Source organism: Trachypithecus francoisi, unplaced genomic scaffold, assembly GCF_009764315.1.
Source record: "Trachypithecus francoisi isolate TF-2019V2 unplaced genomic scaffold, Tfra_2.0 Lachesis_group10, whole genome shotgun sequence".
NCBI lineage: Eukaryota > Metazoa > Chordata > Mammalia > Primates > Cercopithecidae > Trachypithecus > Trachypithecus francoisi.
In genome coordinates this window covers 36,249,872-36,262,937 of record NW_022681455.1, presented here as the reverse complement: position 1 = coordinate 36,262,937, position 13,066 = coordinate 36,249,872, and the positions used below count along the sequence as shown (strand labels likewise).

The 13,066-nt window shown below is 48.4% G+C and overlaps 1 protein-coding gene across 2 annotated transcripts in view; it reads right to left on the bottom strand.

The window, feature by feature from the left end:
- PNPLA1 (patatin like phospholipase domain containing 1) overlaps nucleotides 1–11,346 on the bottom strand; it is a 44,682-nt gene extending 33,336 nt beyond the window's left edge. For both annotated transcript variants that reach the window (XM_033216965.1, XM_033216966.1), the window contains exon 1: nucleotides 10,682–11,346. In XM_033216965.1, the coding sequence (XP_033072856.1) occupies nucleotides 10,682–10,886 (205 nt within the window). In that variant the 5' untranslated portion in view covers nucleotides 10,887–11,346. The remainder of the gene's footprint in view (nucleotides 1–10,681) is intronic.
- Nucleotides 11,347–13,066: the final 1,720 nt, after the last annotated feature.

Here is a 13,066-nt window from a genome sequence, read left to right as displayed (position 1 = left end):
TAATTAACATGAAAAGTGTTCCCAAGTCAGCAACAATCCTAGGGTGTTTGGCCAGAGCCAGTGCAGACTAGCTGAGATGGGTCCTTCCACTGCTGGGGCCACACAGAATTCCCGCAGAAAAACCAAGTCCTTGTGCAGATGAGCTCACGATTACCATGGAAAACACTGCTCAGACCAGGCTGGATTCCAGTCATCTTTGTTTTTGTTTGTTTTTTGTTTTTTTCTTTTTGAGACGGAGTCTCACTGTATCACCAGGCTGGATTGGTACCACTGCACCCTCTGCCTCCCGGGTTCAAGCATTTCTCCTGCCTCAGCCTCCCGAGTAGCTAGGACTACAGACACATGCCACCATGCTAATTTTTGGATTTTAGTAGAGACGGGGTTTCACCATGTTGGCTAGGATGGTCTTGATCTCCTGAACTCATGATCCGCCCGCCTCTGTCTCCCAAAGTGCTGGGATTACAGGCGTGAGCCACCACACCCGGCCTGTTTGTTTTAATAAAATTTAATTCGTTCTCTGGGACATTCTTGAGTTTGGAAAGTGCTGCTTTATCTATGCTTTTCTATTTCAAGGTAATTTTATTTTCACGTATTCATCCATTCATTCAATATTCATTCTTCAAAGACTTATTTTGTGACTAATATTTGCCAAGCACTGGGCCAGGAATGCATCCATGACTTCTTTTGTCTTTCACCATAATGTCCAAGGGATGTGTTTCCAATTATCCAAGTTACAGATGGCAAAACCAAGGGCAAGATGGGTCCCTGGCCAGCCAAAAACCCACGGAACTCAGGGGCAGAGTTGGAAGTTCAGCCCCAGCCCTCCTCCTTCCTGGGAACTGTATTCTCCACCAATCCTGACCATGTCTCATTCCTCAACTGAGTGACAAAGACGGGTGCATGAGTGACCAAGGAAAGGAGTTACTAAAGCGAGGTTCTCACAGAGGAAGCCCAGTGCCAGTCCCAGTGGACCAGAATACACCTTGAGCCACCTATCAATGACTATAACCAGCCAGCCTCAGCTCCAGGACCCCAGGAGAATTTCAGTTATTGGACAGGCAGGAGCTGCCAAAGGTAGCACTGGCCTGCGTGTGGGAGGCCGATCAAAATACTTCTCCAGTGCTCTGTCTCCACGGGAACAGTTGTGCTGGGTCCTGTTGTGCACACATTTGCGGGGCAGGGGGCAAAACATACGGCTCCTCTGGATCTCTCATGTGTTTTGCAAGATCCCTTGGAGTCTCGCTCTGTCGCCGGGGCTGGAGTGCAGTGGCCGGATCTCAGCTCACTGCAAGCTCCGCCTCCTGCGTTTACGCCATTCTCCTGCCTCAGCCTCCCGAGTAGCTGGGACTACAGGCGCCCGCCACCTCGCCCGGCTAGATTTTTGTATTTTTTAGTAGAGATGGGGTTTCACCGTGTTAGCCAGGATGGTCTCCATCTCCTGACCTCGTGATCCGCCCGTCTCGGCCTCCCAAAGTGCTGGGATTACAGGCTTGAGCCACCGCGCCCGGCCTCAGCCTGGAACTCTTTCGCCTCAGTGCACGTGGCTCTCTCCTAGCTTCCTCCACCTCAGAGGGGCCTTCACAGGCCAGCCCACCCCACACTGTGCCCTTGTGTCACTCGCCCATCCTTTCCCTGCTTTATCTTCTCCTTTGAGCACGCATGCTGGCCTTTTTTATATGTTTAATTTTCTACGGTTTAATTTCACCAAGAGAATGTCAGTTTCATGAGGGTGAACATCCACTTTGTTCACTGCCAGATCCCCAGGACCTAGAATGAATGAGCGAATGAATCATCTATTTCATCACCATAATTCAGCCAAAATCTGATCCTCAACCTCCTTGTCTGCATCTTGTGGGAACCAGGCTCAAACAGTGATTCTCAAACTTTAAAAGAAATTACTGAAAGATTTTCTTCAAATATAATTTTAGAAAGATCCCCCATGTATGAGATGGACAACAGCAGGGCTGTACTAGTGCAGCCAGGGCTTCCAATGTGTCTCTCCCCTGCTTTTCCTCCCCATCTGCACAACCCTACGGATCCCTGGAACACAGTTTGGAAACTAGTGACCTAAGTGAGGTCTGTCTCCAACTAGTCACTTTCTCTCCCAGGGTCTAAATACAATTACCTGTAAAATGAGGGAGTTGGACTTGCTGACCTTGACACTGTAATATCCTAGCATTATCCATATCCGTAACTACAGAATATCATCCAAGAGCCAGGGAAACTATAAAATACAAATTGCAAAGACACATTCAGTGTCACACTGGCCAATAGCCAGCAAACACCAGGAGTTTATCAAGGAGCTTTTGTTTTATGAGCAGTTTGTGGGAGCCATAGGACCCACAAGATCTCAGATTGCTCAACCAACCTAGCTGATGAAATGAGACACCGTATCTGTAACAGTTAAGACTGTACAACATCAAATGCTAGAATAGGTGGACAGATTTTATGGGCAAACTGGACATCATGGAAAAGAGAGATGGAGTGGGGTAAAATGGGATGGTGCCTGGGGAGAAGGTTTTCTCTCTGAAAGGGGGGCAGAGGGTCATTCTAGGCAGGGGACACAGTAGGTGCCATGGTACACTGCCCAGGCCCCTTGCTGCAAGACCGAAGCTCTCATGCTCCCACTGCCAGAAGGGCAGCTGCTGGTGGGCCAGAGCTGAGCCTTTTCCCAGACAACAAACTGGACTTGACTTTGTGATTGTTTGTTTGTTTGTTTGTTTTTAGAGACATGGTCTCACTCTGTCGCCCAGGGTGGAGTGCAGTGTGGCACAATTGTAGTTCATTGCAGCCTCAGACTCCTGGGCTCAAGGGATCCTCCCACCTCAGCCTCCTGAGTAGGTAGGACTGTAGGGATAAGCCACCACACCTGGCTAATTATTTTACTTTTTGTAGAAACAGGGTCTCGCTTTGTTGCCCAGGCTGGCCTCAAACTCTTGGCCCTAAGCAATTCTCCCACCTCAGCCTCCCAAAATTCTGGGCTCACAGGCACGAGCCACGGCACCTGGCCAACTTTGTGATTATGAAGTCATGGTCTTGGTCTCAGGCAGGGGCAGAGTTTCTCCAGGATCCTCATGCCATTGATTATGGTTGTTGCAACGCAGACTGCTAGTTGTCCCCAATACCCATTTTCCCCTTCTTTCGTAACTGAACCTCTGATTTTTAGCTGGCCACATGGCCTCCCAAAATAAAGTCTACATTTCCTAAGTTCTCTTGCAGTCAGGTGTGACCATGTGACTAAATTCCAATCCATGGGATGTAGCTGACAGGACGTGTGTCACCTCCAAGTCCTGCTCTAAAGGACTGTGCCCTTCCCTTTTCCCTTTCCGACTAGCTGGAGTGCAGACATGGCAGGGGGCACTTGGACCACAGGAGAGGCTACACCTTTCAATTCCCGACGTCAGTTGACTTGCACTGTTTACCATGCTCTGGAGGCATCACGTTTCCCCACTGCGTGGCTTTGTTGTGTTGTCATGCTATGTCTTTGCTGGAAGCCTTGGTTCCTGCCCAACCTGTCTCTACCTGTCCAACTTCTACTCACCTTTCAAGCACAGACTAGCCCAAATGCCACTTCTATGAGGCCTTCCATGTTTGGAAGTGTTTTCTCCATCCCTCTGCACTCCTATGCCTTATAATTCTCTAACATTCAATTGCAACTTTCTTTTTTTTCTTTTTCTTTTCTTTTTTTTTTTTGAGACGGAATCTTGCTCTGTCACCCAGGCTGCAGTGCAGTGGCGCGCGATCTCAGCTCACTGTAAGCTCTGCCTCCCGGGTTCAAGCCATTCTCCTGCCTCAGCCTCCCAAGTAGCTGGGACTATAGGCACCCGACACCATGCCCTGCTAATTTTTTGTATTTTTGGTACAGACGGGGTTTCACTGTGTTAGCCAGGATGGTCTTGACCTCCTGACCTCGTGATCCACCCGCCTCGGCCTCCGAAAGTGCTGGGATTACAGGCGTGAGCCACCGCACCAGGCTCAATTGGAACTTTCTTGCATTATAACTATTTGGTAGCTGCCTTTAAGTTTGAGTGGACTGTAAGTTCCTTGTAGCAAGATCAGAGTTTCATTTTGTGTTATATCTTCACATCCTCTGCAGGGCCTAGTATATGCTCAACTAACACAGAAGGAAGGAAGGGAGGGAGGGAGGAAGGAAGGAAGGAAGGAAGGAAGGAAGGAAGGAAGGAAGGAAGAGGGGGAGGGAGGGAGGGAGGAAGGGAAGGACGGAGGGACAGACTGGCTTGCCAGTTTTTTATGGGGAGAAAAGTGCCAAGAAGTAGCTTAAGTGGGAGTAGGGTTTTAAGTCTGCCAAATCACTATTCTTCAGTAAGAAACATTTTATTTTTCAAAATTATGCAAATGCAGCTTCAAGGCATGTTTCCAACCCCACTTCTGACAAGATTGGAAACTCTGGACCCCCCAGTGGCAATCACGGAGACCACCCCTCCTAGGTGAATGAATGGATTAATGAAGGTTACCACCTCTCTAGTAAAAACCAGGCACTGTGTTAAGTGCTTTTATAAACATTTGCATGTGACTTGAACTGGCCTGGTCGCAAAACTGGGCATACATGCCAGAAGATGCACCTCTGCCACCTCAGCTTTCACAGGAAAAAAACACAGGATCTCAGGACAGAAAAGCCCCAAGCTGGCTACAAATGTAGGGACATGACCTTGAGGAGGGCCTCAGAAAATGCTAGCTGGGTGTGGTGGCTCATGCCTGTAATCCCAGCACTTTGGGAGGCTAAGGTGGGTGGATTACTTAAGGTGAGGAGTTCGCGACCAGCCTGACAAATATGGTGAAACCCTGTCTCTACTAAAAATACAAAAATTAGCTGGGTGTGGTGAGGGGTGCCTGTAAGCCCAGTTACTCAGGAGGCTGAGGCAGAAGAATCTCTTGAACCCAGGAGGCAGAGATTGCAATGAGCTGAGATCACACCACTGCATGCCAGCCTGGGCAACAGAGCAACACTCTGTCTCAAAAGAAAAAAGAAAGAAAATGCTATAGGTAAAAAAAAGATCCCATTTCCCATAGCAATAAAAAATAAAACTACAAGGGAAAAATAAATCTAATAAAACACACAAAATCTTTACTGAAGGACAAATAAAAGACCAGAATAGAAAGATCAACTGTATTTATAAATGGGAAGATGGAATTTCAGTCAAAAGCCCAGCAGAGCTTTTCACATGGGGCAGGGAAAGGACCAAACATAATGGAGGCAATATTTGAAGAAGAAAAAAGGAGGAGGAAAAGGAGGAGATTGCTTGTCATAGGTGACAAACCCCTTATTATAAGACTGTAATGATTAAAACAGAAATAGACAAATGAGCCAACAGAATAGAAGAGACACTTGAATATTCCAGATGCAGCATTTCAAGTAAGTGTCGAGATAGCCTCTAATTGGCTATCACATGGCAAAACAATTTAAAAATTAGATCTCTACCTCAACCATCAACAAAATGAATTCCTGAGGAATTAACCTAAATATGAAAACTTTAAAACTTTTGAAAGACAATGTAGAAGAAATAATTGTAATAAAGATATTTTATAACACATATTATATAAGAGGATGGCCAGGTGCAGTGGTTTACACCTGTAACCCTTGCACTTTGGAAGGCTGAGGAGGGAGGATCACTTGAACCCAGGAGTTCAAGACCAGCCTGGGCAACATAGTGAGACCCTGACTTTACGAAAAAATTTTTAAAATTAGCCGGGCGTGGTGGCATGCACCTGTGGTCCCAGCTACTCAGGAGGCTGATGCAGGAGGATCACTTGAGCCTGGGAGTTCGAGGCTGCAGTGAGCCATGAATGTGCCACTGCACTCCGATGTGGGTGAGAGAATGAGACCCAGTCTCAAAAACAAAACAAAACCCAAATTGTAAGATGAAAAGATGGATACATTTGACAGTATTAAAATTAAAATCTGAGTAACTAAAGACATCAAAGCAAAATAAAAATACAAGAAATAGAGTGGGAAAAGAGAGGTGCATTGTGAATAACTGGTGAATGATAAGTGTACAGAAAATACAAAGAACATCTACACATTAAAGAAAAAAGATAACTCAGTAGGAAAAAGCAGGGAAATGTGGTGAGCAGGCAAGTTGCAGAAGAGGAAACGTCTAGTGATCAATAAGTACGTGGGGATGCTGAACATCACTAGCAATCAGAATAGGTAGATTAAATACAGTAGATGAGATACAATTTCACATTTGTTAGATTGGCATAAGATTTTCAAGTGTGACATTGTGGGGAAATTAGAACTCATATCTGCTGCTTGTGATTAAATTGGTACAACTGCTTTGGAGAGTAACTTATCAAAGTCAATAACAAAGTTAATGACACAAATACCCTAGAATGATATACATTCCATGTGAGCATAGGAGACACAAACAAGCATGGTTGTAACAACAAGGAAATTGGTCATATCCATCAATAAAATGACTAACTGTACTGTGGCATAGGAATACAGAGACTTGAAGAAAAACCGGAGACCTAGCCCTGGTTCCTTTTCGGCTTCTAACTAACGAAGGGACTTTTGCTTTACATAGAATGCTGTCCCCAAGATATTCTTGGGCTCCTTCTCTTACCCACTTCAGTTCTGTGTGGAAATTCCACCTGCTCAGAGAGACTCCCCGACCCTGTCTCCGCACCCCTTAACATTGCATTGTTAAGCAGGGCAATTTAAAGGATAAGAATGTAGACTCTGGCTAGACTGGGTTCAAATTCTAGCTTTACCAAGTGCTATCCGTGTGACTGTAGGCAAGTTATTTAAATTTTCTGTGACTCAGTTTCCTCCTCTGTAAAATGGGGATCATAACAGTTTTCACCTGGGAGGGCTGTTGTGAGGACTGAATGAGTTAATATGCCAGAGGTAGAATGGTGCCTGATATAAAGGAAGTGCTAGTTAAGAGTAAATTGTATGGCAGTTAAAATGAGTGAATGAACTAGACTGGAGTGACACTGACAAGTCTCATAAACATACTGCTGAGTGGACAGAGTGAGTCCCACACACACCTCCCTCACCCTTCCCTGGACTTTTGCCATCATTATGAGCAGCCCACAGTCCAGTCCTTGATTACACCCCACTGCTTGATGTCCTTTTTATAGGTTTTAGTTCCCACCACTGCCGTCCATGACCATCACAGCCTGGCCAAGTAGGCTTGCAGTGGTATTCATCAAACTGAATGAGTTAAATTAGTTCTGAAAAGTCTTTTTTCTTTCTTTCTTTCTTTTTCTTCTTTTTTTTATTATTTATTTTTTTTAATTTTTTAATTTTTTTTTTGCGATGGAGTCTCCCTGTATTACCCAGGCTTGTCTTGAACTCCTGGACCCACACAATCTTCCTGTCTTGGCCTCTCAAAGTACTGGGATCACAGGCATGAGCCACTGCGCCCAGATGCTATATTTTAAGATGACATAAAGACAGAAGAGTGAGAGTAATGGAGCAGATGAGCAACGCAGGTGCCTGGAAAAGGAAGGAGAATCCCTGCACCAGGTGTTTCCAAGGCAGGAATTCTGTGACTCCAGGACAGTGTGGGGGTTGTCACCCTAGCCCCATTCTGAAGGCCTGGAGTTCACTGTGGAAGAGACATTAACGGCTACATTCACAGAAGACTGTGCGTTAAAAAGATCTGGAAAGATCCATGCCTAGCCCTTAGCATTGGCTAAAGGAGGGACGGTGGAATTAGGGGCACCCAGGCAAATGGAGGCTTTCTTTCTACTCTTTATTTATGTATTTATTTATTTATTTGAGACAGTGTCTGGCTTTGTTACCTAAATTGGCTTTGTTACCTAATTGTAGCAGCACGATCTCACTGCAACCTCCGCCTCTGGGGTTCCAGCAATCTCCCACCTCAGCCTCCCGAGTAGCTGGGACTACAGGTGTGTACCACCACACCTGGCTAATTTTCGTATTTTTTTAGTAGAGAAGGGGTTTCGCCATTTGGCTAGGTTGGTCTTGAACTCCTGATTCACCTGTCTCAGCCTTCCAAAGTGCCGGGATGACAGGCATGAGCCACCGTGCCTGGCCTCTTTCTACTTTCTACTTTTACTCTATACATTTTCACATTGTTTGAATTTTGTCCAGTGAGAAAAATGTGTTTATTACTTGTGAGATATTAAAAAGAAAAAAAATCTTATATATTAGAGGTACTCAGTGAATGGGCATTACTATTATTCTTTAAAATAAAGACTTTCGGCCGGGCGCGGTGGCTCAAGCCTGTAATCCCAGCACTTTGGGAGGCCGAGATGGGTGGATCACAAGGTCAGGAGATCGAGACCATCCTGGCTAACACGGTGAAACCCCGTCTATACTAAAAATACAAAAAACTAGCCGGGCGAGGTGGCGGGCGCCTGTAGTCCCAGCTACTCCGGAGGCTGAGGCAGGAGAATGGCGTAAACCCAGGAGGCAGAGCTTGCAGTGAGCTGAGATCCAGCCACTGCACTCCAGCCCGGGTGACAGAGCAAGACTCCGTCTCAAAAATAAACAAACAAACAAACAAACAAACAAATAAATAAATAAATAAATAAAATAAAGACTTTCCACACAGCATAGAGGTCCCCAGCCAGGAAGTACCCTGCTTGGGCTGGGAGGAGGCTATTGTCTGCAGCCTCTCCCTCACACAGCCTAGCCAGCCCTCCAGCAAGTCTCACGGCCTCTACTTTCAAAGCACATCCTGAACCCAATCTCTTCCCTCATCTAGTTTCCACCTTGCTCCCTCAAACACACTCTGCCCATCGGTCAGAGATCTTAAGAAGCCTAATCAGATGGTTGCCACATTCCGAACACTTGCCATGTGCCAGGTATTGTTCCAAGCAGGGATTCATATTAGCTCAGCCAATCCTATAACCAGGGGTTCCCAATCCCCAGGCCATGGCCCCTGGTCTGTGGCCTGTTAGGAACCAGGCTGCACAGCAGGAGGTAAGCAGCAGGGGAAGCTTCATTTGTATTTACAGTGGCTCCCCATTGCTCACGTTACCGCCTGAGCTCCGTCTCCTGTCAGATCAGTGGCGGCACCAGATTCTCATAGGAGCGTGAACCCTCTAGTGAACTGTGCATGGGAGGGATCTAGGTTGCACACTCCTTATGAGAATCTAATGCCTGATGATCTGTCACTGGCTCCCGTCACCCTCAGGTGGGACTGTCTACTTGCAGGAAAACAAGCTCAGGGCTCTGATTCTACCTTATGGTGAGTTGTATAATTATTTCATTATATATTAAAATGTAATGATAATAGAAGTAAACTGCACAACAAATGCAATATGCTTGAATCATTCTGAAACCATCCCCCACCAACCCTGGTGTGTGGAAAAATCGTCTTCCACAAAACCAGTACCTGGTGTCAGAAAGGCTGGAGACGGGTGCTATAACAATGCTGGGAACCAGGCGCGACTAGGATCTCCCTTTTCTAGATAGAGAAACAGAGGCGCAGAACGTTCAATTACTTGCTTTGGGCACGCATCATGAAATGACAGAGCTGGGATCCCACGTGAGGAGCTCACACTCTCTGCCCCTCCCCACCCGCTGTCACAGCCGCCTGTGCTCCCTCTCTTAGGTGAGATCAGAGCTTGCCACTAAGGCCACATGACCTGGCCCATGTTGACCTCCCACCACCTTTTCCACACTACAGGCTTTGTGGCTGCTCCTTCACCAGGAATTCTCCTTTTCAGGAGCTCCCAGTAGCTTGTTCTTTCACCATACCCAGCTCTAGGCTTGAATGTCACCTCCTCAGAAAGGCTTCCCTGACCACCTTCCTAAAATAGTCTCCATTTTATTCTCAGTCCCTTTCCTGCTTTAATTTTATTCGTGGATCATGTCACTTCCCGACTTTATCCTAGAAGATGCCTTGTTTCGATGTTTATTATCTGTTTTTTTCTCTAGAATTTCTACTCCAGAAGGGCAGGGACTTTGTCCTCAGTGCCTGGAACATGGCCCCGTCTAGAACAGGAGCTCCGTAAATGAATAAACGCCTCTCTAAGGTAGCCCACTAGGCTGTTGGGCCTGTTCCTCGGGGCTGCTAGACGCATCTGCTGCCTGGGACAGTTTCTCTCTCTGGGTGAGCAGTGTAGCAGTCCTTCTCACTGGGGCTCCTGGACCAGCAGGGCAGAAGGTGAAGTGAGAGCTTCTATATTCTCTCCCCACCCCTTCCTATGCTTCTCCCACTCTGGACTCTCTCCTGTCTACCCTTCCAGCCTCGGGGCGTTTGTCTTTCCAGCCACCTGGAAATGGTGGACAATACATTCCAATCAGGGTGATAGAGATTTGAAGAGTTGCCTCTCCCAAGGGTATTTTCGTTTTGAAAGAGGCCAGGCAGGAGCAACACTGAACCCCAATGTATGACTGTGCTGCGGTGTAGCTTCTGACAGCACCATGTTCAACGTTTGAGGGAGATACTGCCCTTCACTCTCCCAGGCGCTGGGAGACAGAGCATCTCACAGGTAAGGGCACTGAGGGAGAGGGACAGGGGTCCAGGCTCACCCTGCAGGTCAGAGACTGGGGACTTGCAGACCCCAAACTTCAAATGTCACAGCTGCTGCTGTCCTACTCCAACCAGCTCTTCCCTTCCCTTCCTGCCACCCAGGCCTGGCTTTGTCCCCGAAAGCATCCCCAGCCTCCCTCAGGCTCCTTCTGTCTCTGTGGAATCCCCCAAGAGACTTCCCAGGGGACCCAGAACACAGGCCTTACCCATTTCAATCCCGCAGATGGCCAGGGCGGCAATGACAGCACCCGCCGATGTCCCCGCGAAGCGGTGGGCTGTTTCCAGCATCCGGGGCGCCAGGTCCCGCAGGGCATCCACGGCCCCGGCCTGGTAGAAGGAGAGGAATCCACTGCCCGAGAAGGAGATGGAGTGAGGGGTATCCGGGTCCCCCTTGAACACCTGTTCTTCCATCTCCTCCGCCTCTGGCTTTCCGCGGCAGGAGGAACCACCCTTCAGTGCTTGCCTGCCCGAGCCTGGGCTGCCGCTCCCTGTAGGAACTCCCTGCCCAGCTTCCCTGCCACCCTGGAGCTTGGAATGTGGCCGTCTCTACCCAGCTGGAGCAACCTCAGGCTGCTCAGGAAGCTGCCTCGGCCTGTTAAGCTCCGCCAGGAGGCAGCCCCAAAGGTTGGAAAGGGGCCCCAGGATGAGATGCAGATGGCCCCCCGGTGTGTGAGCAGGGTCCTGATCCTGTGAGACCCCCGCTGGCTTCATTTCTTGGCTAGATTCATCTCAGGCACAGGATCCTCAGCCCTCTGCCCATCCGTGGTACACCAGGGCGCATTCACTGCTCCCCGACACAGGGCCATGCCCACGGAGGCAGGCTCTGCCCAGTCCTCAGCTGCAACATTCAGTTGCAAAACCTCCGTGATGGTTATCGGTGGACACCTCCCTCCCCAACATGCTCCTACGGCAGTGAAGGGCTTCCAAGCCCGCCTCCCTCCAGGAGGACGGTGCCCACCCTGTCTCTTTAGGACATCCCCAAAGAGATGCCCCTCCTGGGCTCCTTCAGGCTGTGTGGTATGTGTGATGTGTTACACAAGCATTTTTATTTGTTTTTCTTATATAAACACCCCTTTGTTTATTCACTTGTCTGTTTATTTACATGTTAGCATCAACCCTGGGTAAAATTGTAAGAGAAGTTTGACTTTGGGAGCCCCACCCACCACCGCCTCTGCACCTCTCTCTGTCTCTGCTCCTGGGCCCTTCACGGACCCTGTGACCTTGGTCAGTACCCTCTCACGAAGCCCCAAGCCCTCATGCTATCTTCTAAGTGTGCAGGAAGAAATCAGCCTGAAATCTAGATCATTCTAAGTGTGTGAGGCTTCGTGTTGTGTGCTCTTCCTCCCGCTCAGAAATGAGAAGTTTGAGATAGCAATGTTTAACCCCAAGGAGAAGCAGCTGGGGAGGTCACCTGTGGGGATGTCAGGGTCAGGGCAGACAGACATTTTGGTAAGGGAGGTGGTGTGAGAGGACCAGGGTTAGCTCCAGGGGCTGCGGTTCTGCCCCCTGAGGAGCTGTATCATGTGGTCCTGATGGGGAGGAGTGATCCTCACACCCACAAAATGTCCCCTCATGGAGATATAACAAAGACGGCAAGATTGCATCTCCCACTCCCCTCAAAGACCACACAGCAACAGGACCAGAATCAGAATCAAGACACCAAGGCCTCCACCAAGTGCCAATCCAGCTCCAACCTCTCTGTCAGGATGTGACATCAGTGGCTTCCCCGCTCCTGGGGAGCTTGCACCATTCTAGTGGACTCACTGATCTGCATGGGAATTCCACAATGAGGGCAAGGCCAGTTAGGAGGGAGTTTTCCGTCTTGGGTAGGTAATTCCAGGCATATCATTGCCTCAGGTTGAAAAGAGAGCTTTAGATTAGAAAAAGCGTGTGTGCGTACGTGTGTGTGTATGCATGTGTGCGTGTGTGTGCAGATATCTGAGGCATATTGCTGGGGTGGGGGCGGGTGTGTCAGGGTGGAGTCCAGTCAGTTTTTGGACAGCAGAGACCCTGCCCCCTTCCTGGGAGGTCAAGTCAGCTCCACTGAGTGTTTGTGTGCCCAGTCCTGTGCTGTGTCGGGGCCCTGGGGGGACAAGAGAACATAGAAGCTCCATCCCCAAATCAGACATTTGCAGGCTTCTTGGGAACAAGACAGGCAAATGTGAAATAAGCAGAGAACCGTACAAGGCAATCTATAATTAAGTATTAAACTGTGCAGGGCTGAGATTCCTGCCAGAAAATTTAAGAGGCAGGGCTGAGCAGTGTGGGCTGGAACATCTGAGGAGCTGTGCGGAGGTGTGGGCTGCGGGACTGGAGGCAGCTGGGAGGAGCAGGCAGGGCACTGGGACAAGGCACAGCAAGAGCCTCTGGTAGAGGAGGGAAGTGTAATGGGACCTGTTTCACAGGATGAAGGGCTTTGGATGAGAGCCCTTCTGAGTCATGACGTTGGATCCCAGTTCTGCTATTTACAGGCAGTGTGACCTGTGCATGATCTCTCTGGACCTCAGTTTTTCTCATCTGTGAAAGGGACAATACTGTCATTCCTATGCTGCACTGTAGCTGTACACGCTAAAGGTAATGGCTGTAGGATG